Genomic DNA, 24,291 nt, shown 5'->3' with positions numbered 1-24,291 from the left:
CCTAGAGAAAGCAGTTTTCTGGAACATTCTTGGAAGTTACCTTTTGGCTGGGATCTGAGCCTAGTTTCTGAAACTTAAACCCTTGTATTTTGTTACGATTTGGAGCGGGATCCGGTGCTGGTCAGCTAGGAATCAGAGCTTATGATGTGGGTTTCAGTCTTAGAAGAAAAAATAAGCAATAGTAAGTAACTGGTGTTCTCGATTTATAAGCCTCAGGCCAGCAAGATGGCTCAGCAGGTAAAGGTGCTTGTGGTCAAGCTTGACCTGAGTTGGATTCCTTGAGACCCACATTGTGGAAGCAGAGAACCAACTCCTGCAGGTTGTTCTCAGATCTGTACATGTGTCCAACTGTGCCTGTGTACACACACACACACACACACACACACACACCACACACTCACACATACACACACACACTCACACATACACACACACCACACATATATATACACACACAGAGACCACACACACATATACACACACACCACACATACACACACATACACATACACCACACATACACATATACACACCACACACACATATACACACACATACACACACACAGAGACCACACACACACACATACACACCACACATATATACACACACACACAGACCACACACACATATACACACACACCACACATACACACACATACACATACACCACACATACACATATACACACATACACACACACACCACACATATACACAGACACACAGAGAGACCACACACACCACACCCACACACACATACACACACACACCACACACACATACACACACACACACCACACATATACACAGACACACAGAGAGACCACACACACACACAGATACACAGACAGAGAGACAGATACACATACTATACAAATAAATGTAAAATGTCACACACAGAGAGACTCAGACATACAAACCCGCAGGTAGACACACACACACAGAGTCAGACACACATATTCACAGATAGACACACACACACATACTCTCACAGACTGACACAGACAGACACACACACAAAATACACAAATAAATGTAAAACTTTTTAAAATTTGAAAATAAACAAGCTTCATGATAAACCCCAAACTAAAGTGGGAGCTTGAGTTATGTCTCCCTTCTCAGAGACAGGCAGCCTCCAAGGTCACAGCAGTCCCCATAATTGCCATGGCCCACCTGGCCTCAGTCAGATTCCAGTCCTGGGGAATGGGAAGACTGAAATACCAAACACCCAAACTGTGCTTCATGATCCAGGTACTAATTAGTTTATCTTCTATTTATTGGAGCAATCCCCAAAAAGAACAGAGTGGCTTATCACAGATTATATGAAAGGTATGGTGGACAAGCTAAAGACAAAAACAAGAGGAAAAGACACATAAATCAACTCCTCCCCCATAGAGAAGCAGACGGTGAGCTGACCCTTTGCTGGTCACATGGTCCCCACAGTGCCATGTCTCTGAGTACTGGCTGAGTGCCAGCAGCTGGTGAGAAATCTGGGGAAATGTGTCGTGTTAGGAACATTCCCTGAAGTCCGTGAAATTCTCTGCAGTTTTTCCACCATCAGCCCTAAGCCCAAAGTCCCCAGGTGAGGCAGTTGTTAGAGGCTCGGTCACTAGCTGATGGGTTGTCGGAAGGCAGCTAGTTCATGGGAGTGCTAACTTCTTCAGTGGCTTAACTCACAGGCAAGTTAATGGCATCGCTGGGTAGCGACAGAAGCTTTAGGAGGTGGAACCCGATGAAAACTGTAGTCACAAGGATGAACGCTAGGAAAATGGAACTTGTGCCTTTTCCCCATGCTTTCTCTCCCCGTCCCCCATGATGCCCTGCGTCAGCGAGGCCCAAAGCAACGGGACCAAGTAACCTTGGGCTGAGGCATCTGAAATCGTGAGCAAAGTAAACATTTCTTCCTTTAAGTTGTTTTCTCAGCTTTGACAAAGCTGACTTAGCATAGTAAGAAACACAGATAAAGGCATAAGTCAGCCATTTTTTAAAATGAGGAAAATGTATAGGGGTTAGGCACATGGTTTGGTGGGTAAGAGCACCTGCTCCCCAGGATCTGAGTTTGAGTCCGTGGTACCCACATAAATGAGTCAGGCATGGTAGCATGTCCTTGTGACCTCCTTGGCTGTGGGTGAAATGGCAGACTTCTAGCTCAGCAAGAGACCCATCTCAAGACAGTAAATGAGGAAGCAACAGATGGGAACACACCATGGCTTTCCTGTGCATTCATTCACCTGTACACCTAACGTGTGTGCACGCACATACAACACAGGAGATGTGCCCAGTCACTGGGGAAGAGGAAAGGGAAGAAGAGCTCCCCGGTGCCTTTGCTTCCTCTGCCCTGTCTGCCCTCTGGGTTTACCTTTGTTGCAGTCTCTCTTGGCCGATAACAAGGTAACAAAAGCAGCTCCTGATGCAGCCGCTGTCAGGGTGTGGCTAATGCTCAGCTCTCACGCCTAAGTTAGAGGGCAGATTCGGATCATTTGACTCTTAGTTTGTCCTAGCACTTGGGTTGGGAAGGAGGACGGGTCTTTCAGACCTTTTTGGCCACACTCTCCTCGGGAGATAGCATCCCATTACATAGGACCCAGTAAATGTGCATAGAAGTGTCTGGAAGCCCCTAGCAAATCATGTTTGGCCCCGACTGTATTGAAGCACACCCTGGGTTTTATTCGGTTGATGATCCGTGGAAATTTTGTTGTTGTTGTTATTGTCTTGTGTGTGTGCGTGTGTGTGTGTGCATGTGTGCGTTCGTGTGTGCACGCACATGCATGAGCATACATGCCACAGCCCGTGTAGAGAACAACTTTTGGGAGTCAGTTATCTTCACCCACCTTGCTGAGGCAGGGTCTCTCTTACCGTTTCTTCTAACTCACACCGTACTCCAGAGTAACTGGCCCACAAGCTTCTGGCCATTTTTCCTGTGTCTGCCTGCCATCTGTCTGTAGGAATGCTGGGATCGCAGGGTCCTAGGGATTGAAGTCCGTTGTCCATAGCTAACTCCTTTACCTCTAAGTGAGCTCTCTAGTCCCTTGTGGTACTTTTAGCACACTGTTAACTTACCTGAAGCCTGCCTTGGACCAACCCTGGCTAGTGAGGGAGGGGTAGGAGCCCATGGCTGAGGAGGGGAGCAGAGAGTTCTTCTGGGAGTTAGTAACTGGCACCGCCCTAGCCCTTGAAGCCTTCCGGGCTCCACCCTGCATTTGTATTGGCTCTTGCCTTCCCCAGAACCACGGTTTTCTTGTGACCATGTCTTTGTCCCCACACACTGCGGCTTTGTTTGCTGTCTCTGTCACCCAAGCCTCACATCTTCGCTCTGGTCACTGATTGGTGGCAGCTCAACGACCTCACATACCCTAAGGGGAAGACCTCTATGTCAGACACAGGGAAAGGCCGGCCTTTCCGGATTGCAGGGGGAGCAGGGGATGGGGGTGGGGGTGTCATGCAGTGGTGTCCTGTGGCCAGCAAGCCGAGGTCCCAACTGTGGGTTTTTGCTCACGCCCCTCTTCCTTGCTGTCTGCAGGCAAATTCTACTGTAAACCGCACTACTGTTACCGACTGTCTGGCTACGCGCAAAGGAAGAGGCCAGCGGTGGCGCCACTGTCTGGAAAGGTAACCAACCGTTCCCTTCCTGTAAGTGGGGCTGTCAGGTAGTCTTGCCTGTCCCATGAGTGGACTTGAGAGGAACTGCAGATGACTCCAGACCCACAGGTTTACTACAGGTGCTGATCTCAGAGGCAACGTTTAGGGTTTATTCTGAACAGAAGGGCACCCTGCTGCTCACCCTAGCTGTTCCTTCCAGGTCATAGCCCTTTTCCTTGTAGCTGGAGAATAGGCAGCCTCAGGAACCCACCCTCTATCCCCTTTTAAGCCCACAGCCTGGGAATCTGAGGGCCAACCCCTGCTCTCCATACTGGGAAGGCCAAGCTGCCTTTAAACCCTGCTTTCCTGGGTTATTGTCTAAGCCCTTGACTTTTTCCTTTCTGCTCCAGTGAGACTGGTCTGTTCTTGTTTTCTCAAGGTGGCCTGAGTAATCTCCTTCACTTCATGGATAGCACATTGACAGCATTCAAGCCAATTACCCGGTGGCTTGGGTTGGCTGCAGAGGGCTGGTGGGAAGAGGTGTACACTGGGCCTTCTGTGTCCGCGAAGTCTGCATCATAGGTCCCACCCATGGAGGGAGAATACCACTTGTGTACTGAATCTGTTCAGACTCTTCTAAGCAATGCAGTACAATAACTATCCACACTGTACAGCAGTTACATGGTTTAAGTCATCCAAAGTTAGCAGGAAATCATATATGTTCTGTGTGCATTCGTCACAGGTTTGATATCTAAGAGGACCAAAGACTCCCTCTCCTAGCACTGCACAGTTCAGGGCTAACAGACAGACCAGCCAGTCTCAGGATCATTGCCTCCTGAGCCCGGGGGCTGCAGCCAATCACTCTTCTCTTTCTCTCACGGACTCTTCTAGGAAGCCAAAGGACCCCTGCAGGATGGCCCCACCGCAGACACAAACGGACTGGCCAGCGCCGCCACCAGCTCAGCCGAGAGAAGTCCAGGTAGCCTCACTTCCTTGTTTGGCTGGGTGGTACATCACTCTCTTGGCCTCTGTGACAAGGCCAAGGGGATGAGCCAGCATCTACAAACCAACATTTCTTCAATTGGGCACCAAGTAGCCCAGAACCCCCTGGACTCCTTTTTCATGTGTCAGCTGCTGGCATTTGGGGTCCCCTTCCTCTATGGCCTGTCAGAGGTACTGGTGCAGATCGGAGGGGAGTTTCACTGGCAGACTGTCAGCCAGTGATGGTGCCGTCTGGTAAGTGGGATTACCCCACACCCACAAGACACACCGAGGTGCTTGGGGCAGACCCTATAGGTAAACAGGAACCCAAAAGAGCTGCTGTGTGATTGGCCCCAGAGAGTGATAAGCTTCTGTGGGACTCCTGTGTATGGGTCCCATGTCACAGAGAGGTGTGACTGTGGCCCACAGTCTGAATGTGTTCACTGCAACTTGAAGTTTTTGCATCCCATTCCCCAGCTGTGTCCAGTCCGTCCATGTGACAGGGGCCACCCTGTCCTAATCCCTTTAGGCATCTAGGATTCTAGTGAGGGTCAGGACCCAGGTGCCCCACTCTCCTTACCACTTCCTGTGTCGATAGCTTATACCATCCTACCTCAAAAAACATGCCGACCCTGTCCGCTGCAAGGCAGGATGGGGGAGTGTTTAGACCATGGTAGCTGTAGAGAATTGTCTCGCTTTTTCCCTTAAAGTTTCCCTGTCTGCCCTTGTAAAACTAACCACAGTTCTGTACACTGCTGAGAGGCCCTGGTGGCCCCAGACATCTCTCAATGGATCACTATGTGTGAAGTCTATAGGGCTATATTTTCCTATGTCACACATTTCCTCTTCTTTATAGCAAGTATATCCTTTTTTCTTTTCTTTTTCTTTCTTACTTTTTTGTGCATGGTTTCTGAGACAGATTCTTAACTATATAGCCCCGGCTAGAACTGGATATTTGGACGAGGCTTGCCTCAGAGTCACAGAGGTCCGCCCACCTCTGCCTCCCAAGTGCTGGTATCAAAGGGGTATGCCACTGTGCCCAGCCGCCAATATATCTTCCACAGCCAGGTACAAACTCAAATAAAAATGAAAGATGATCAGCCGATTCCAGAAGTCTCGGAGGAGCTGACGTACGCTTTCCATGAGGGAGGAGGGAGGGATATTTTCTTAGCTTTCAAATAGAGCCGCCTCTGTTGATGAAGGAAGGCGCTGACACAGCCCTTGGGCCGTTGTGCCAGAAGAGGGAGAATGTGCCTGGGTCTTGGCAGGGGCACTCTGGGAGTGGGTTGTGCTAAGCCTCCAAGGCACAGAAACCCCAGCCAGGCCCTGTAAACGTGACTACAGCTTCTCTGTTTGCTTCTCATGCTTGGGCATCTTTCTTAGATGCCCCGCTGGTGAGATGCAACAGTTTCTTAAGTACTTGAGGGACTTGAGGTCTGCCAGCCCTTGGTAGTGTCTCTCAGGAGCTGACGCTCGCAGAGCACACCAGGGCAGATGACACAACTCTGGCTTTACACTGGAATGTGCACGTGACCGTGTGAGAGCACCACCTAAGAGCTTTTGCCAGGGAACCCGACTACTCAAGCAAACAAAAGGTTCCGCTCTCCCTGTGGGTAAAGGGTGCAAGAACGTTCTTTTTAAAAAGAACTATAAATGATTTTGCTAACTCTCTTGGCTCATTTTGCTTCTCTGCCTGTCTGAGGAAAGTGTAATGGGTTTCAGATTGGTTTTTTTTTTTTTTTTTTAGACACTCAGAATTAAGGGACCTATAGATGAGGAGAAGTGTGTTCTCTATAAAACACTGAGAAAACACACTTGCCAATGTGGTTAAGGAATCAAAACAAACCGGACCCAGGCTATGACAGGCTTGCAGAATAGCAGGAGAAGGTCAAGATTTGGCACCCCAAAGTATTCCAGGCTGAACGTCCAAAGCGGGTGAGGCTGGCACTGTACCCTAGCCCAAGGGACTCCCCACAATAGGAGACGAGACTCTCTGTTTGCAAGTCATCGCCCTGAGTCCTGAACATGCTCAAAGCCCTGGCATTTGCTCTTTAGCTAAACTTTGCTAGCACCTGGGGGGAGGGCTTGGGGGTGGCAGAATTATGAGTGACATCTTATAGGGGCCATGAAATAGGTTTCTGTTTCTTCTTTGGTAAAAATGCCTTTTTCAAATCCCACATTAGCTTTGAGTGCTTGGCTAAACTTCCTCCAGAAAGCTTCAGACAAAACCCAGTGCCTCGCGCTTCCAGAATGTGTCACAGAAGGGTTATTAACCTGATCCCAGTCTTGTCCCATGTGACTGCCCATGTTCCCTGGAACCCACAATGGAGGGGGAGTAGGGAGAGCTGGGCTGTGAACAGCGGCCCTGCCTCCTGATCCCGGACCTTCTTGGTTTCATAGCTCCTTGCTTGTCCCCCTTCTGCTCTTCCCCTTTAGGCAAGAATTAGTGCTGTTGTAAAAACAAAATGTCAACAACAAAAATACCCCAAAATGACAATATAACCCTCCTTCACCCCTTGTAGAGAACCCTGAGTAGGCCTTAACGCATTGTCTTCCTCCGGTAACCTCGTCTACAACCGCTGCCTGTCCCCCTGTTTGAGACACTGTTTTTGGTACTTCTGTTTGTAATGTGTGTTTAATATAGGAGTCTTCTCTCTATTCTCAAACCTGTAAATGCTTTGTTTCCAAACCACCTCTTCTCACTGCTCCAGATCAGTGGGCCTGGCACAGATTTCCTCACCCTGGCCTCACAGTACCTGCCTGGAGTTTAGGAGAAGTCTAAAAAATGGACAATGAAAAAAAAAAAAACGCTGGGTGGGATGGCTGTTTGGGCACATGCCCTTGGCTGCAGCTGGTTCCTTTTTTAGGTAGAGGAATCCCATTACGTAGAATGAAAAGTGAGGCACCAGGCACCTGGGTGGGAAGGGACAGGGAGAGCTTTTCTCCCTGTGCGCAGTATCAGGAACATTTGCACTGCAGACAGCAGAGAGCACGCTCCCCAGGCATCTGCTGAGGAAGTGTCTTTCCCGGAGAAGCTGTAGTTACAAGTGGCACTGGCCTGTTCCCTAACCCCAGATACTCTTGAGTGGTACCCACTGGCGCCCACAGTTGGATCCCAGAGGACTGTTAGGAAACACAGGCATCGACCCACACTAGCTAGAATAGCCACGTGCTACAAAGAATACCACTCATCCCTGGGCCTCTGCCTGATGAGGTTAGAGATCCTTCATGGCCTCTTAGGGCCCCTTCCCTTCAAGGCTGCTGAAAAAAAACAGAAAGGAATCGCTATGGAGCAACTGCCATGCCTCCTGCCTCCCAGCCTGACCACTAAAGCCAAAGCTGAACCACGTACACACCTCTCCATGTAAATGTGTGTATCTATGTGTGTATGGGTTTCAGTTCAGTGTGTGGGAAGACACTACTTATATATACTGTGCCCTGACTGTGAGACTGTTTGTAAAGCTACCAGTTTGAAAGCCATAGGCACTTTCTCTGGAAGCTTGCCTTGACTTAACTCCCCCAGCATAGGCAAGCTTCGAAGGGAGCCCAGCAGCTAGGCATGGCCTTCTGTGGTAGCACAGAGTGGAGCTGGGTCTCTAAGAAGATGGGTGGTACACACCCCTACACTCAGGTAATCAGTTTTCCTCATTAACAAAGCAATACTCTTATTGGAGGGGGGACCAGAGAGTCTCAGACACTTACTTTCCCTCAAGACCGTCTGTGGGCTAAGTGTTAACTCTGCAGTAGCCATTGTCTTAGTCATCACTGTGCCTGGCTGCTTCCTGCAGGACAGTGGGACCCATGAGGTCCTCTGTGCCAGTGAAGTAAGGGGTTTGCTTTCTAATCCCCCTGCTATTCCCCTGGGGTGAGTCAGGAGAGCGGCAGCAAACAACACCCAGAGCTGTGGTACAGAGAAGCCAGAGTGCGGAGGATTAACTGTGCCAGGGAACACTTTGCCTGTCCACTCTGACCTTCCCTGAAGCTTTTAGTTTGCCCTTGTTTTTAACCTGTGCCGTTGTGAGTTTTTTTTTTTTTTGATGTGTTGCTTTGTGAGTTTTTTATTTAATTGTGTAACTTTGTTTTTGCCATTACTGTGAAACCAAGGTGTGCTTTAAGGGTTTTTTTTTTTTCTTTTTTCTCTTTTTTTGGTTTTGTTTTTTTTTTAAACAAATGTTACATTCTTATTTAAGAGAATAAATTCCAAACAATCTTCAGGTTTCTGAGTTTTTCTTTTCTTTCTCTTTTTCCTGATTGGAGGGTGGGAAAGGGGAGGCTCAGGCACGTTTGAGGCATGGGCTGTGGAAGGCACTGTCCCCCAGGGCCCTCGCTTACGCTGAGGGTAGGGAGGGCACAGATGGCCGCGGGGAACAGGCCATCCACCTAGTGCAGAGTCCCACTAATGGAAGGACCTTGTGCAGGGTGTGGCGTGGGGCAGGATGTTTTAGTTTGCAGCTCTTGTAAATAGAGAAAAGTGAGGAAAACGCTATTCTTGCCCACGTCTCCCCTGTTTAGTGAGCCAATGTGAGGGACCTCAGGATTGGCAGATGGAGGATAAATATCTATGCAGAGCCCAAATCTGCTGAGAGGACATAGGGACAGATGCCACCCCCAGAAGACTGGTTAGGTATCTTCCCTACACATTGGTGTACTTGCTAGGGTACCCTCAGGCTTTATGACTGGGGTCCTGATAACTCGGAGGATCCTTGCTCTTTGCCCCATAGCTGGCATCTCTCGGCGCTATATTAGCAGGGACATGAGTTCTATTATCTAGTTTTATTGGACCGCCCTCAAGCCGGGAGAGGCCAGCCTGTCCCACTCATGCACACTGGGGCTAGCCACAGAGTAGTGAAACTTCTGCCACACCAGCATGCCAGCCATGGGAACACATGCCGAACAGGGCCAAAAGCGGGCACCTTGGAGGGTGAAGTACTCTATACCGAGTTTATCCTGTTGGGTCCTGGGAAGTCTGGGTGTTGTTCCTTGCTGACATTCTCCAGCCAGCAGCAGACCTCTGAGGAGTTGGGCTCCTTTGTGGGGGAACAGCAGGCTTCTTTGTGGGGGTTGGCATATTTGGCCAGGACCCTCCCTGCCACACCAACACTGAAAAAGTGTTCTGTGCCTGCAGAGGGATTGAGAAAGAGGGGGCCGGTACAAGGACTGACCAAGAGCCAGTAATAAGGTGAATTATACAGGTGTATGATCTTCAAACTCTAACCCTCTGCTGCTCTCTCCACCCCAGACCTAATCAGAAGGGGAGGAGGGCCACTGTCATTAGGACAATGCACTGATTTGCCTAATAGCTGATGTGCTTCTATTCAAGCCCTCGTAAAGTTCCTGGGGAATCTCCCAGGGCACTCGATTCTTACTGAAGCATCTCATACTCTTCTTTTTTAATATACATTCCCTGGTGTTTTTTTTTTTTAAATACCCTCCCTGGCTCAGAGGCTGAGCACACACATGGAAGGACAGACCGTACAAATGGCTACTCTCTTATTTTCATGCTGAAATGGAGGGCAGGACGATGCAGTGCAGGACCCCACAAGGGGCCCTCTAGAGTGTGAACAAGAAGAAAACACCCAATGGGGCTCTCACCTCAGAGTAGGTGAAGTTTTAGCAAGACTGGATTCCGGCTCCAAGCATGGCCTTACCTCACAGCCCATATATGGCGAGCATCTAGCAAGCGCCAACAAGTAAATGAGTCATGATGAACAGTCAGGGACCCCACTGACGTTTGGACCTAGGCTACGTCAGGAGCCTGCCGGCTGCTCCTGTCCCCACCCACGGTGTTTACCAGATGTCGGCAGTCACTCATTGTCTCCTCATGACAGAGTTCCAGAGGGTGTAGGATCGATTGTGCAAAAGCACCCTCGGTTCACCTGAGGAAGGGAGGCGGGCCTCTAGGCATAGGGAGCAACCTTCAATTACTTCCGGGTGTTACTGGCCACGTGTTCACCATCTCCCTTTTACTTCCTATGGGTCATCCTTTCCTCAACTTTGCATAAGTGATTTGTAAACATTTTGAAAGTATCTGAGGTGCTCTAATGAGTCTTTTTAGGACAGTTGGTGAGAGATTAAGTTGCTGTCAACGTTGGACAGTTGGTGAGAGATTAAGTTGCTGTCAACGTTGAAGGTTTAGCCTAGTTAAGACCTTGACTTTGATGGCCTTTTCCTCCCAAGGAGCTGTACTCAAAATAAAGACAGAATGTTTTTCAATGGTGAACGTGTGCTTTCACTGTGGGTAGCAGGGGAGGCTTAGGAAAACCAGAAGGAGTGCAGGGCCACAGGTCTGACCTGCTCCAGATTATCCGTGACAATCGTTGGTAGGGTCTGTACAGGTGGATTTCTGTTGGCCTCTTGTGGTTTCTTTGGTTTAACTTTTTTCTGTACGTGGTTCTTTGCTTGTACAGTATGTGTTAAACTGCCCACACTGACTTGTGACTGTCTTCCTCCTCCTGTGATTCTGTGAGATACCAGGATTAGTCCTTCGTCATGAGAACTTCACAGGAAATGTCGCCTGATTCCATGTCTGTCCTAACCTGTGACTGTTTGTCCCTAGCAGCTAACTTTACGTGCAGTTGTCCCTGTCACCCAGCATCTTTGTGCCCGCTATCGTATCCCTTCCTGAGACTCTGAGGTCAGATGGTCGCTAGGTTTGATGATCAATGCTGGCACATCTCCTTTAAGGCTCATTCCTTGAGAAAGGTGACCTTAGTGACAGGTGCTCCCTCCCATAAAAATAATTACAAGAGACCAGGGCTGCAACTCAGTGAGCCTTGTTTTTCTTCCATGCACCCATGACAAATATTTGGAGGAAATTCTAGAAAGAGGAATTCCTTAAGCATTCAGCATCTGCTCAGATTGAAACTTAAACAATGAGTTGTGATTCAGATTGACTGGAGCATTGGAGAAGGGAGCTCATCTCTGACATTGGCATCCCTTGAAAGGAGATTACAATGGCTCCTATGTCCTTGTCCAGGAGTGCCAGCATCTACAATAGCAGGTTAGAGAGGCCAGCTGTGTGGTTCCTTTCCCACTCTTCCACTTCCACCACCAGGTTGGTGGGCTCTGTACAAAAGGCATATGCTGTCCCCTAGAGTTGGGTCTGGTGAGTGACTAAGGCGTCAGCTGCCTTCCTCTTCTCTGGCTCATCTTCCTGGGGAGTCGACACTGGCAGGAACCACGTAACACATGGGAAGAAGTAAGGTGGCTCCAGGCCCTGCTGGCCCGAGTCTATACCATCTCTGAGAAGCAGCTTTACTGGTGTGGGGTAAGGGGACTGACTGATGGGGTTCACAAGACTAAAGCCAAAATTCTCCTGTTTGCTACAATGCTAGGAGCCAAGAGCAATCTTTGGGTTCCCGTTCTGCACCCCCTGGGAAGGGGCTGGAGGATTATCCTCAGACACTATAGAAAATTGGAGGTTTTCGAGCCTCTTTTGTCCTCCTCCATGATTGACTCTCTTCAGGGTACCTGCCACACTAGATGACAGAATATAAAGTGGGAGGCTAGAGATACAGATGAGTGATAGTGTAGTTGTTTTAGCCTGCTCAAGGGCCTAGATTGAACCCCCAAATCCCCAGTACCATAAAAAGAAAAGAAAAGAAGAGAAGAGAAGACAAAGGTGATCACTAAGCCAGGTTTGGTGGCTTGTGTCTGTAATCTAGCATTCAAGAGGCTGAGGTAAGAGGATGGCCATGATTTCGAGACCAGCCTGGGCTACATAGCCAGCATTACACCAACTACATAGCAAGACCCTATCTCAAAAAAGAAAAGTATCCAGGCAGTGACGGTACATGCCTTTAATCCCAGTCCTTGGGAGGCAGAGGCAGGCAGATCTCTGTGAGTTTGAAGCCAGCCTCTTCTACAAAGTGAGTTCCAGGACAGCCAAGACTGCACAGAGAAACCCTGCATCAAACAAAGAAAGAAGTAAAATTAAGTGGAGAAATAGGAAGGCACATAATGGTGCTGATGATGACAGCACCCATGGCGGTGTACCAGACACTGTCTGGATGCTCTCAATACTCTATCTAAGCCCGAGAGTGGTCTGGGTTAGAAGCAGGCACACAAGCAAAGGAAACGTGGTGGGATGTGTCTGTGTGCCCAGTGTGTACATAGATTCCCTTTGCCCCTACTCTGTCACCCCACACTCGTGAGAGAAGAGCTCTGAGCGAGAGCTTTGCGCTGGCGTTTCTGTGAAGGTGTGGGTGTGCCCTGTACGTCAGCAAGGATGCATCTCTTTACTACAGGAAACACACAGTCCCTCTTTTTAGGGGACAGTGATTCCCAGGGCTGGGGACTTGCCTGTGGGAAGTCAGAATATGGGAGGACAGAGGGTTTCATCACTGATAGGTAAGAGGATCATCAAACTGGGGAAGGGAACAGTGAACCGTGAGTTACCCGTGAGAGAGTGAACTGGAGTCACATTAGATACTCATGCCTAAGGCCATGGGGTTGACTTTGATGTGGACTCGTCTGAGCCTCCAGGGGCAGCCCATCCTGCCAGCAGGCTTATGGATCTGTTAGCCTCACTTCTTTGCTTCTCTGCCTCTTAGTTTACTTTTCCAGTGCTGGGATGGAACCTAAGACTTTACCCATGCCAGGCAAGCGGTACCTGTGTGCCCCTGAGCCAGCTCTCTGTCATCCCTTGTAAAATCCCCCGGTGATGATTTACAGCCCCATTCACTGTCCTCATGAGAAATGACTCTCCCCGGCTCTGTGTGCTGTCGGAGTACAGGGAAGGAGAGACGGGTTTTGTACTGACAGTCTGAGGCAAATCACCTGTGACACGAGAAAAACAGAACTCTTACTTGTCTGGGTGCTGGGCATTGCCTTTGGGGTCTCCTGCTTGCTAAGGAGAGGCATTTTGCCATAGAATCACACCCCAGCCTCTGGAAGTTATCTTAAGCCAGTTTGGTTTCAGAGCTCTTAAAGTGACCGACTGCTAAATGTTGGACTGGGTGTCCTTGCTATCCCAGTGATCAGCTCTGGTTTTGCCCCATTGGATGAAATCTGGCCAAGCGTGAATGCTGGCAGGAAGTCTCCTGAACATGCATGGACACAGCCTTGCCCTAGCCTTGGAAAGACATGCCACAGAGTGCGCCTGAGCTCCTAGACAGAATGTATGTAGAAAATGGAAGAAAGAATGCAAAGAGAAGGATGTTTTTCCAGGCATGTCCAGCCCCTCCTGGGTGTGGTGAGTGGGCCTGCTATAACGTGGGTGCTCTCCCACTCAGCAGCAGGCACCCCGAGAAAGGAAAAAGGAGAGCAGTTGTCTAGATCTATCCTTCAGTCCCTGGACTCTCTCCTTTGGGGTTCCCACACAAGCCAGACCCAGGAAGAGGGTAGGGGTGTTTGCGTGGCACTATGGGGGATGGGCAGTCACCGTTGGAGGTGAGGTGCAGCGGGGCTGCAGATAGTGAGAGGTGTTTGGATCATGTTCTCAGTCTGATGCATTGGACTGATATGCCTCAGTCTCTGGCGTCTCTGGTTGCCTCTCTCTGGACACAAGCCAAAGGCTGTCTCTTAAGCATGGCAGGCCTCCGTTGGCTGCTCCTTCATATCTTGCCTTTCCACGAGTTGGATGACTTGGGTCAGCACCTTAGGGGAGGACCCCTGAGCTCACTGCTCCCCTTGCTGCACACTCCAGACAAGCCCCACCCAGATCTACATGGGGGGACCTGTTTTCTCTGAGGTTAGAGTTCATTTGATAGAGCTTCTAAGTCAGGATTCCTCAAGCTCAGCACTGTGGACATTTTGGACTAGGTAGTTCTTTTGGGGTCCGTCTCGTACACTGTAGTTTCTCTGGATTCTCCCCCATTAGAGGCCAGTAGCGTCGTCCTACTTAAGTTGAAATGACCAGACAACATCCGTAGATGTTTACCAGTTGACCCATGAGGAAGAAGTCAGATTGTGAACTAAGACATTGATGATAGCATGCCTTGTAGAAGGACCAGAGGAGGGAGGAATAAGGAAGGGGGACAGGAAGTCTCACTGTGCACAACAAGACCTCTGGAGTTCACTGCCTACTCCTATGAAAGCCATGAGCGTGTGTGCATCCCGGTGATCCCAGGATTTACGTGCTCGCTCTCAAAGAGAGACTCATACTGACACTCTGTACTGAAGGATACAGACAACACTTTAGCTAGAAACCAGAACCACTACTCTCCTACTCACCCCAGTGGGTTATCCCTGCACCCACGGAATGTGTTTAGCCCCTGTGGTGACCACAGCCTCAGAGGGCTGCAGTTACCCAAGTAGAACAAGCGTGGGTCTGAAGGGCGCCTGGTTTGAGCTGTTAGCTGCCCTGTTGCCCATGACTTTGCTGCCTTTGGTTTCCCATGTCTAGGGAGAGGAGAGAAGGCAGCTTCCTGCCCCTCTCGCTATGCGAAAAAATCTCCTGTAAACAGCCAGGAGCTTAACCGGATCAATCCTGGTTGTTCAGAAGCATGTCCAAATATCAAGTATGATTATCAGTGGTAAAGATTCCAGAAAGTGGCAGAACAGTTGGAGAGGGAGACATGATTAGGCTTGCTTCCCCTGGCTATTCACGGCTTCCCCCTGGGGTCTAGACACCCTGGAGGGTTACACAGGGTTGCCTGACAGGCTGGTACTCCTTGCCGGCAGAAAGAGATGGGTCAGTTTGCGATTCTCTAGTCTGTGGCAATGCCAGGGGCATTGAGCTGCTCTTTTCGGAGATAGTTAAATGGGGGGAAAGGTTTGCCTAATCTGCCCTAGCTTTTCCTTTAGCCTTCATGGATAATGAAGTCACCAGACGACTCCATAAACTAAGACTGCAAACAGTTCCCTAAGGGTTTGCCTCAAACTAGGTCTATGCTTGACCTGGGGAGTTACAGAGCCCACCATCCTAGCGGAGCTCGGACCATCACAGTACTGAGATCTGCATGGGTCTGTACTAGCTCATTACAAAAGCCTTAGGCTCCGAAGCCTGGGGTCGCCTCATGGCCCACTTGGCTGGAGCAGAGGCTCTAGAATCAGTGCACGAATGAGAACCTGCGTGAGCTACAACTGCGGTGCCCAGCTTCTCTCCTTCCACGGGAGCACACACAGCCTGGGTCAGTGCACTGTCAGTCCCTGGGCCTGAGTGTCCAGAGTCTGTTTGGTTGTCTGGAACCCAGACACTAGCAGTCCTTTCCCAGCCAATCCTAGTGACCGTCTAATAGATGAAAACAGAATCATAGCTGAGAACCCCTGAGTCTCAGATGGGAGTTATGGGTGTTGCTAGAGGAGGTTTAGTTCCTTCCCAAAAATAATCTCAGCTCAAGAGAGTGCAGTGTATGAGATTTTGTGTCTATAAAGGGGAACGAGAGAGAGAGAGAGAGAAAGAGAGAGAGAGAGAGAGAGAGAGAGAGAAACGCACGCCCTGGAACCTAGTTTAAAGAGCCTTTCATTGACCCACCCATCATCCAAGTCAGTTAGAAGTCAGTTTCATGAATCAGAACCAAGTCTACTCTGGGACTATAGAGCTGGCAACACATGTACTCCTGTGGAACTAGCTTTTCACACGGACTGGGAGTGCCAGAAGGGCTCTGGCTACGATGTGACTCAGCCGTGGAAGATTTGCATAATAGGTACCGCAGAAAGCATAAGTAAATAAGACCAGCATCTTAGGGACAGCCCATTGGCACAGACGTCCTTTCTTGCTGGTCATGGGCCTCTGTCCTTCTACTGCCTCCTGCTGCTGCTGCTGGTCTAGCTTCTGTCTAGTGTGCAAGCCGCTCCCTGGAACTAACTCACTGTGGTGGGAAATAGCGATTGTAAACTGCATTCATCAAAGGGCCTTCATGCGGAGTGTCCCCTGAGCCATTAGCAAATCTGTCAAAGCTCCACTTTCCCCACGTGCTCTGTGCTATCTAGTGGCTTGCCCTTCTCCAGGTTCCCGGTGCCTGTGCACCATCCTGTGAGCCACTTCGAAGACTATCTTAAATCTGAGCACACAGGGTAATTAACTTGATTGTTGGCCTGATAATGAAGCATTCTTCTGCTTGGTCCTAGGATTAGAATCTGCACCTTGGTCTTGTACAAAAACATCGGTACCCGACCTCGTGTTCTCGTAGGCAGCAGGAGCAGAGAAGTGCTAGAATAACCCCCTTCTCTAGCAAGGCTTGTGGTTGGGATCCACCCATGTAAGTGGAAGAATAACAGAGAGGATGTGGAGCTGCTCCACAGACAGTGGCAGCAGGAGGGAAGGGCTGGCCTTACCCTGCGGTGTTGAGCAGGCCTTCCCTCCATGGGACTGCTCAGATCTTGATGGGTCTCCCATATGTAACTGGTTTGGGAGGCAGAGGCTTAACAACAAAGCCCACTGCTTGACAGCTACCATTTTTTAGGCTCCTGAGTTTCATGAGGGTGAGCACCAGCTAAGGAAGGGCAGACCTTAAGTAGGGATGCAGTTCTCGTCACATTTAAGAGAAAACACTTCCAGTTCCTGGTGTTGTAACCACCCCCACACCCCAACTCCAAACCTATGGTCCTTTTGTAGTCTGACCTAGTAATGGATATGGGTCGAGTCTGTTAGATGTAACAGCACATGAGGGCACAACTTTTTTTTTTCTTTTTTTTTCGGAGCTGGGGACCGAACCCAGGGTCTTGCGCTTGCTAGGCAAGAGCTCTACCACTGAGCCAAATCCCCAATTGTAACAGCACATGAAACGCATACTTGGAAGAGAGCTTCATGATCAGTGTTGTTGAGATGCATGCCAAGATTTCCCTTTGGTCAGATACTCTAAAGATAACTAAAAAGACTTGACTATCCAACATTTGAAAGCATAATCCCAGGAGACCATGCAGACTGAAAGTCCCTCAGCCATCTAGCAGCACCCAGTGATGGGGAGGGAGTGGCCACAGAGGTGCCCTCAACATTCTTTTTTTTTTTTTTTTTTTTGTTCTTTTTTTCGGAGCTGGGGACCGAACCCAGGGCCTTGTGCTTCCTAGGTAAGCGCTCTACCACTGAGCTAAATCCCCAGCCCCATGCCCTCAACATTCTTAAGATGGCACATTCCCGCTTGTGGCATCCGTGTGGCCTTTTGGGTATGCTGCTAACAATTTCCTTTGGGGTTCCTCCACTCCGCCTCTCCGTCATGTGGTATTTAACTCAGAATTTGACAGCCCTTGGTAATCACGTATCTCTAAACAGCTGAGTGTCCCTCCGACCCGGAAGACTTTCTGCTCTCAATGTGTCCACATAAAAACATTTTCCCATCAGGGCTCAGTTGGGTAGAGTGTTTGCCTAACCTACAGAAAGGCCCAGGTTCCATCCCCAGCACCAATTAAAACCAGCATGGCAGTGCCTACCTCTTGTAATCCTAGCACTTGGGAGGTGGAGACAACAGGACCAGAAGTTTAAGATCATCTTTAGCTACATAGAGCGTTTAAGGCTAGCCTGGGGTTCATGAATAAGTCTCTGGTGTTTTGTTTTGTTTTTATGCCATGCATGGTGATAGACACCTTTAACCCCAGCAGTAGGGAGGCAGGCAGATTCATGTGTGACTTCAAGACTAGCTCGGGCTATACAGCAAGTTCCAGGACATCCAGGGCTACAGAGTAAGAACCCATCAAAAAAGATAAATACAGGAAAATAAAACCACGTTTCTTCCACCAGGTGTGGTGACTGAAGCAGGGGGAGCAAGAGTTTGAGGTCACCCTGGGCTATATATAGCAAGATTTTATCTCACAAAATCAAAGTAACAGCTGGGCGGTGGTGACACATGCCTTTAATCCCAGCACTTGAGAGGCAGAGGCAGGCAGATTGCTGAGTTCTAGGCCAGCCAGGGCTACTCAGAGAGAGGTGGGGGGTGGGGGGTGGAGGAAGATTTCTGGGAATGAAGGTATGAAGGCATATGCTTCCTTTAAGGCCCTGGATCCCACCCCAGCATCACCTCCATCCCACCCCCACGAAGCATCCTCTCCTGTGCTAGGTCCCTGGGAGAGTTGCTAGTCTTGAAGCATTTGCTGAGCAGTTAATCTTAACATCACTGAGACCCAGAACCCTCAGTGTCATACACTGATCCAACATCTAGAACCTTCTAAACATAACATCACAAGTGGAAAAATCTCATACCAAGAGACTGTCACACACAAAGTTATTTAAGCTCTCATGCAAAGTACCCTGAAGCAGTGTGTATGAGGTAAATATGAATCATAAGTGAATTTTTTTACCATCTCCAAGGTATTTCATTATATGTAGACATAAAACCCTAAGTCTGGGGCATTTCTGGTCTTAACATTTCATATAAGGGACATTCAGAGATTGGACCAAAGGTTTTCGAGGTGACGATTCAGTGGCTGTTGTAGCATTCTTGTCATGGTCCCTGACATGGTACCTTAGCCCTTCTCCTGCCTCACAGAACGCACCTTGCTGTGTGATGTAGAGAAATTCTTTGAGCAGACCCCTGGCTCCTCTTGGAGGGGATCTATGCAGCGACAGAAGTCACTTTGCTGAGCCTGCTGCAACTCCAGCTCCCACACAGCTTCGGCGCTCGCTATCTCAGCGCCCTCTTAGGATCAGAAAATGAAGGGTAAACCGTGAGCTAATCAAGTGGCCCCACCACAATGCGCTCAGAGGAAGTGGGAGAAGGGGAAGACTACCCACACTGCCTCTGAAGGCTGCGGCCTTCTTCTGTTATAAATGGAGGAAGATTGGACACCTGCATGGTGAAGCAGTCTGAGGCGGGGAGTGACCATCTTTTATTTCAGGATATTAGGCCAAGGTGCCTCCCAGTGGGGTGCCATTTTTTCGGTTAACAGCTAAGCTGGACTCCTCCTACATAGGCAACTTTAACACATAAACCAGAAAGGATGAACTGATGTCCACGTTGATTCTTTACTGTATTGTGATGGTCCCGACTCAGTCTCAGAAGCCAACCTGCAGCTTGTTGCTGGTAGGTTTTGATTTTGTTTCTTTACGAGATATCCCCCTCCCCCATATGACCTTGACTGTCTCCAGTGCCTGAGCTCAAGGGCTTCCTGCCCAACCAGCTGGGATCAGAAGCCCAGGATACCACACATGGCTCTGTCTCCTGCTTTATATCCCAGAGGAGACGGAGCCTGCGTTCTAAGACAGACACACCATGGTTCTCTCGAGAATGACCACACTTCAGATGGTTTGATCTCTAAATCCCAGTGTATGAGGGAGCAGGAGAGAGTGCAGCACATTTCCTGCATTCCTGAGAGAGAATAGAAGTGGAATCCCTTCCTACCGGAGCAGGGAAGAGGAAACTGAGGTGGAGGTCCCATTGTGGCCTGGCAGTGATGGAGGCTCTGGGTGGGGACAGACTCCCAGTTCCTCCAGGTGACTCTGACCAACCTCAGTGTAGATGTGGAGTCTAGAATATGCTGTCAGCCGGGTAGCTTTTTCTGAAGGAGTTCTCATCCTTAACATCTCCCCAGAGTTCTTATAGGATATATGTGGAAAGTCCTGTAGCTGCTAGCTCATGGTCTGAAAGAAAAGCCACAGCCCAAATTTTCAGCAGCTTTTGATAAAAGCAACAGAGGGTGCTGAGGGTGGGTCTCAGTGAGAGAGGAATGCTTATATTAACCAGACTGAGTTTAGTCTTTGGCACCAAAAAAGGGGAGGGGAGTAGAAAACACTTAAGGGGAAATCTCTGAATGGCAAGTAGCAGGGCAGTGTATCTCAGATGGACCAACCATTTCAAAAGCACGAAGCCCCTTCTTAACAAGGCCTCAGCTGACATCCAGAGTCACTGGTCCCTCCCACCAGCTGTGTGATACCATATTCCATCAGAAAGCAGGCACTTCTGGTGCAGAGGACCAGTGGGCTGGCTGTGACTCTGGATGCGGGAAGGGAAGGTCTGTGTAGATGGATGGGGTTGGCTGTTGGATGAATGAATCCTGGCAGCCATGTTACTTTAGGTCCGGGGAGGAGACCAAGGAAGACCGCTCGGTTCCCTGTGCCTTATCCCTACCCCTCATCAAATTCAGGTTTTACTCAGGCTTCCCTAGCAGAAAAAGTCAACCTCATCCAAAGATAAATAGATCAGTTATTGTAGGAGGTAAGGAAGAGAGACTGGGGCACCGGTACCCATGAGACCAGAGAGATTAACAAGTGTCCCACAGCCAGGAGGTCACTACAGTTTATACCACATTATCTCATTCGGAAAAATAACTAAAAGGCCCCAAAAGGTCCCAACACACTGAATAAGCATTTGAGGAAGTAGAAACTACTCACTGTTTACATGTATAAAAAACTATACTGTACCCCCTAAATATGTGCAGTTGTTAACAGTGCATTGGTAGTTTTATTAGAAGGAAAAGGGAATTGGGAAAAAGCCAGAAATGAGTTCAGGGCCTGGGAAGAGAAAGCCTCAAGATGGCCCGTGTGATACACGGTTGCCGGAAACCCCCACCCAGCACTGGAGTTTTGGAGCACTGCAGGAAGGACAGGGAAAGCAGGTGCCTCTGAAGCCCTGGGAACAGCACGCTGAAACCTGTCTGCATCCCTCGCTCTCCCTGTGAAGCAGACAGCTACAAATAAAGGATTCTGGCAGCTCTCGCACATCAGCTGAGAGCAGGTTGTCCTGTTAGCAAGCGCTGCTTTGGGGATGATGTATGGAACTCCCGTGGGCAGTGACTGTTCCAAAACAGAGCCTCAGGTCAGGCCCGGGACCTTTTTCCTATTTAGGATACAGCCAGATCCTGGGAGCTCTTCCCTTTTGGTATGCACGAGGCTGCGATTGGCCTCCCTGTGACCAGAGATCAGCCTGTACCGACTTAGAGACGAATCAGCCTTGGAACTGATTCCAGGTCTTCCATTCTGCTTTTAGCTGGGAAGTCCCTCCGCAGCAGCTGCCACTCTGACAGGACATACGATGCGGAGGGAGGTGGCCATCCATCCTGACGAGGCTATCCATGCCTCGCCTCTTCAAACCAACTTCTGCTAGCCTTGTTTACTTGTTTAGAAATACCATCTCCGTATGTTACACAAGCACTCCTGGCCCAGGTGATCCTCCTGCCCCAGCTTCCTAAGTGTTGGTGGGAGGGGGTATCCCAGACTGATGACGTCGAGGTCACCATGAAGATCTGTACCCCTCCACTTCTTCCCTCCCTGCCCCTCTTCACCTGTGTGTCTGATAGCTCCCTGGTCAGGACAGAGCGTCAAGGATGTTCGTCTTGATTCATTGGCATCGTGCTTGCCAAAGTGCTTTACCACTGTTGGCTGGACATGGGCGGCACACTGGAAGCCATCTTCCCTTTGGGGAAACTGAGCCTCTGTGAGACCCCAGTCCTTGGGATTCTCTGCCTAAGTAGTCCTTTGTCACTGAAAGCTGGAGTGAACCAGAGCTCTATGTGAGTGGGTACTGGGTGAGCCAGGGACAGGGACAGGGCCAATAACCTCCTCTTATTGTTTGTGGGTAGGTGGGTGGATGGGTGGTTGGTTGGTTTTGTGGCAGTCTCTAGCCTGAATTCCTTATCCAGCCAAGAATGACTTTGGGTTTCTGATTTGCTTCCATACCTGGTGTTTGCACCGCTGGCGACTGAACCCTGGGTCTCGAGCTTGCTGGGCAAGTGTTCTTCCAGCTGAACTGCATTCCCAGCCTTTAACCTTAACCCTCTCTCCACTTCTGTTGCTGTTGTTTGAGGCAGGGTTTCACCGTGTAGCCCAGACTGGCCTGAATTCACAGAGCTCTGCCTGCCTCTGCCTCCCAAATGCATCTGCCACAGTACCCAGCTTAACCTTCACTTTTGTTTGGTTGTTTTGATTTTCAGACAGGGTCTTGCTGTGTAGCCCAAGCTGGTCTCAATGTTCCTGCCTTAGCCTTCCTGGGTGCTGGGATTATCGTTGCAAACCACAAAGTCAGGCCTTCTGCCTTATTCTTTTTTAAATCTCCAGCGAGGTACTTAAAGTTTTCAGAGCATCCTTCTGTAGCACCAGATCCATGAAGGATCTGAACAGTTCTGACTGATTCTGACTATCTCTGTTATTTGTAGCATCTCCCTTCCCCCCAGCCTCAGACTCCAGGCTTGGACTGCCGAGTTCTAATGCTCCATCAGCCCGCACAGCTTGTAGGCTCTGCAGAGAAATAACACCAGGCACAGGGCATTCCAGACTCCAGCCTGTCTGGTTTAAGACATTTTCTCATAGAAAGAACCATAGCAGGGCAGTACGGTGAGGCCTGGGGAGGGAGACATGACTAGGACTCTGTAAATGCCTTCTCTCTGTCACAAGCCCAGGGACCACTCGTGGCCTCTTGAAGTTCAATTCTTAGTCGCCCTGCCCGCAGGCTGTGTGACCTCAGGCACCTAAGTGTCTGCGCACTTCAGCTAATTGCTGGTTAACTGCATAGTCCTCCAGAAGACCTTCCCTGAGTACCCAGGACAGACACTGCTTTCTTAGGTACTCTGATGGCCCCACGAGCGTGCATCTGTGCATCTGTCGTAGTGCTTGATAACTTCTGCCTGCCACGATGTCCACAAGACTACGTAAGAATGGAAATGGTTTGCGTCTGCCGTCTTCCCCAAGGTCCTAACAGAGTGCCCAGCACGGAGTAAGCATCACCACCCACCTTTGCTTCCTCTGTGTGTTCACTCCACCGTGCTGGGGTTAAACGGACTGGTGGCACTTGCTTGCCCTGAAGGGATGGTTCTTACTCTGATTTTCTTTCTTCTAGAAGAAATAACATCACTGCTCTATATTAAGTGGGGTTCCTGGGAAGTTTACGCTTGGGGAAGCCACACTTGCTCTGTGCCTATTCTAGTTCTCACGCAAGAGCAGTTGTCAGGCACAGGCCGAGAAAGACTCTGGCTGCGTGTGGTCAGGGAGCCCACTTGTTCATCCTTGTTCTGTGGAGCTCATGGGTTTTGATGAAGAGGGAAAGGACAGGTGAGCCAGCACCCGGAGCCTGTGCCCTCCCGCGGCCTGGCAGACGGCTTTGCTTTGGAGAATGAGTTGGCTGCCTGCCCCTCTCTCTTACGCTCTGTGCCCTCAGCTCCCAGACACTCTCATCCAGCCGTGAGTGTAGCATATACTTTTAAGGCTATGATCTTAGTGCTGAGAAATGGAACAGGGTATTTAAAACGATGCTCCCAAGGGTGAGAGGGCTAGGAGAGGTGAACCCAAGGATACGTTGTCAGACCTCATCAGCACACGCCGGCTGGGATCTGTGAGCAAACTTAGCATCCCATCTTGCTTTTCGGTAAAGTCTCGTCACTCTGAAAGCTGCTGCTATGGAAGAGCTGGAAATGGCAGCAGATGTGCTAAGACTGAACCCTACACCTGGCTGTATTCACAGAAAAGCTCTCTCGTGCCCTCGCAAAGGAGTTGAAAACACAGGCTCTGTGTAGCTCATTGCTTACCCAGCATGCATGAGGCCCTGTGTTCAATCCCCGGTACCAAATGAACCAGGTGTGGTGGCACATGCCTCTAATCCCAGCCCTTGGTAGGCAGGAGGATGAGCCTGGGCTACAGCGAATTGGCTAGCCTGGGCTAGAGACCCTATCTCAGCAGTCGAAACCTGCACACAACAGAAATGAGTGCCAGCCCTCAAAAAGTGCCAGCATTCTGAGGTTGCTAAACTACTCAGGTCTGCCCGAGAGGACCGCTGCCATCCCATATTGGGTTGCCATGGCACTGCATGCAAAACTCCAGTGTTATCTCCGGTGTGTAGACTACGACAGCAGTCAGAGACCTGCCCTAGTCAGAGCCTGTGGTCATTCCTGACCCTCTCTCACCTGGGCTCTGCCCTTTCTTTTTAAA

At 49.7% G+C, this 24,291-nt stretch overlaps 1 protein-coding gene across 52 annotated transcripts in view; it reads left to right on the top strand.

Moving 5' to 3' along the window:
* Window positions 1–24,291, top strand: part of Mical3 (microtubule associated monooxygenase, calponin and LIM domain containing 3) — a 199,387-nt gene that overhangs the window by 125,755 nt on the left and 49,341 nt on the right. For all 52 annotated transcript variants that reach the window (XM_087658217.1, XM_087658195.1, XM_087658196.1 and 49 more), the window contains 2 exon segments: window positions 3,523–3,611; window positions 4,473–4,560. In XM_087658217.1, coding sequence (XP_087514343.1) covers window positions 3,523–3,611; window positions 4,473–4,560 — 177 coding nt within the window.

The sequence above is a fragment of the Rattus norvegicus genome, chromosome 4 (assembly GCF_021556685.1).
Source record: "Rattus norvegicus strain SHRSP/BbbUtx chromosome 4, alternate assembly SHRSP_T2T, whole genome shotgun sequence".
NCBI classification, from domain to species: Eukaryota; Metazoa; Chordata; class Mammalia; order Rodentia; family Muridae; genus Rattus; species Rattus norvegicus.
The sequence above is the reverse complement of the archived record's forward strand: the minus strand, read 5'-3'. Positions and strand labels throughout refer to the sequence as shown.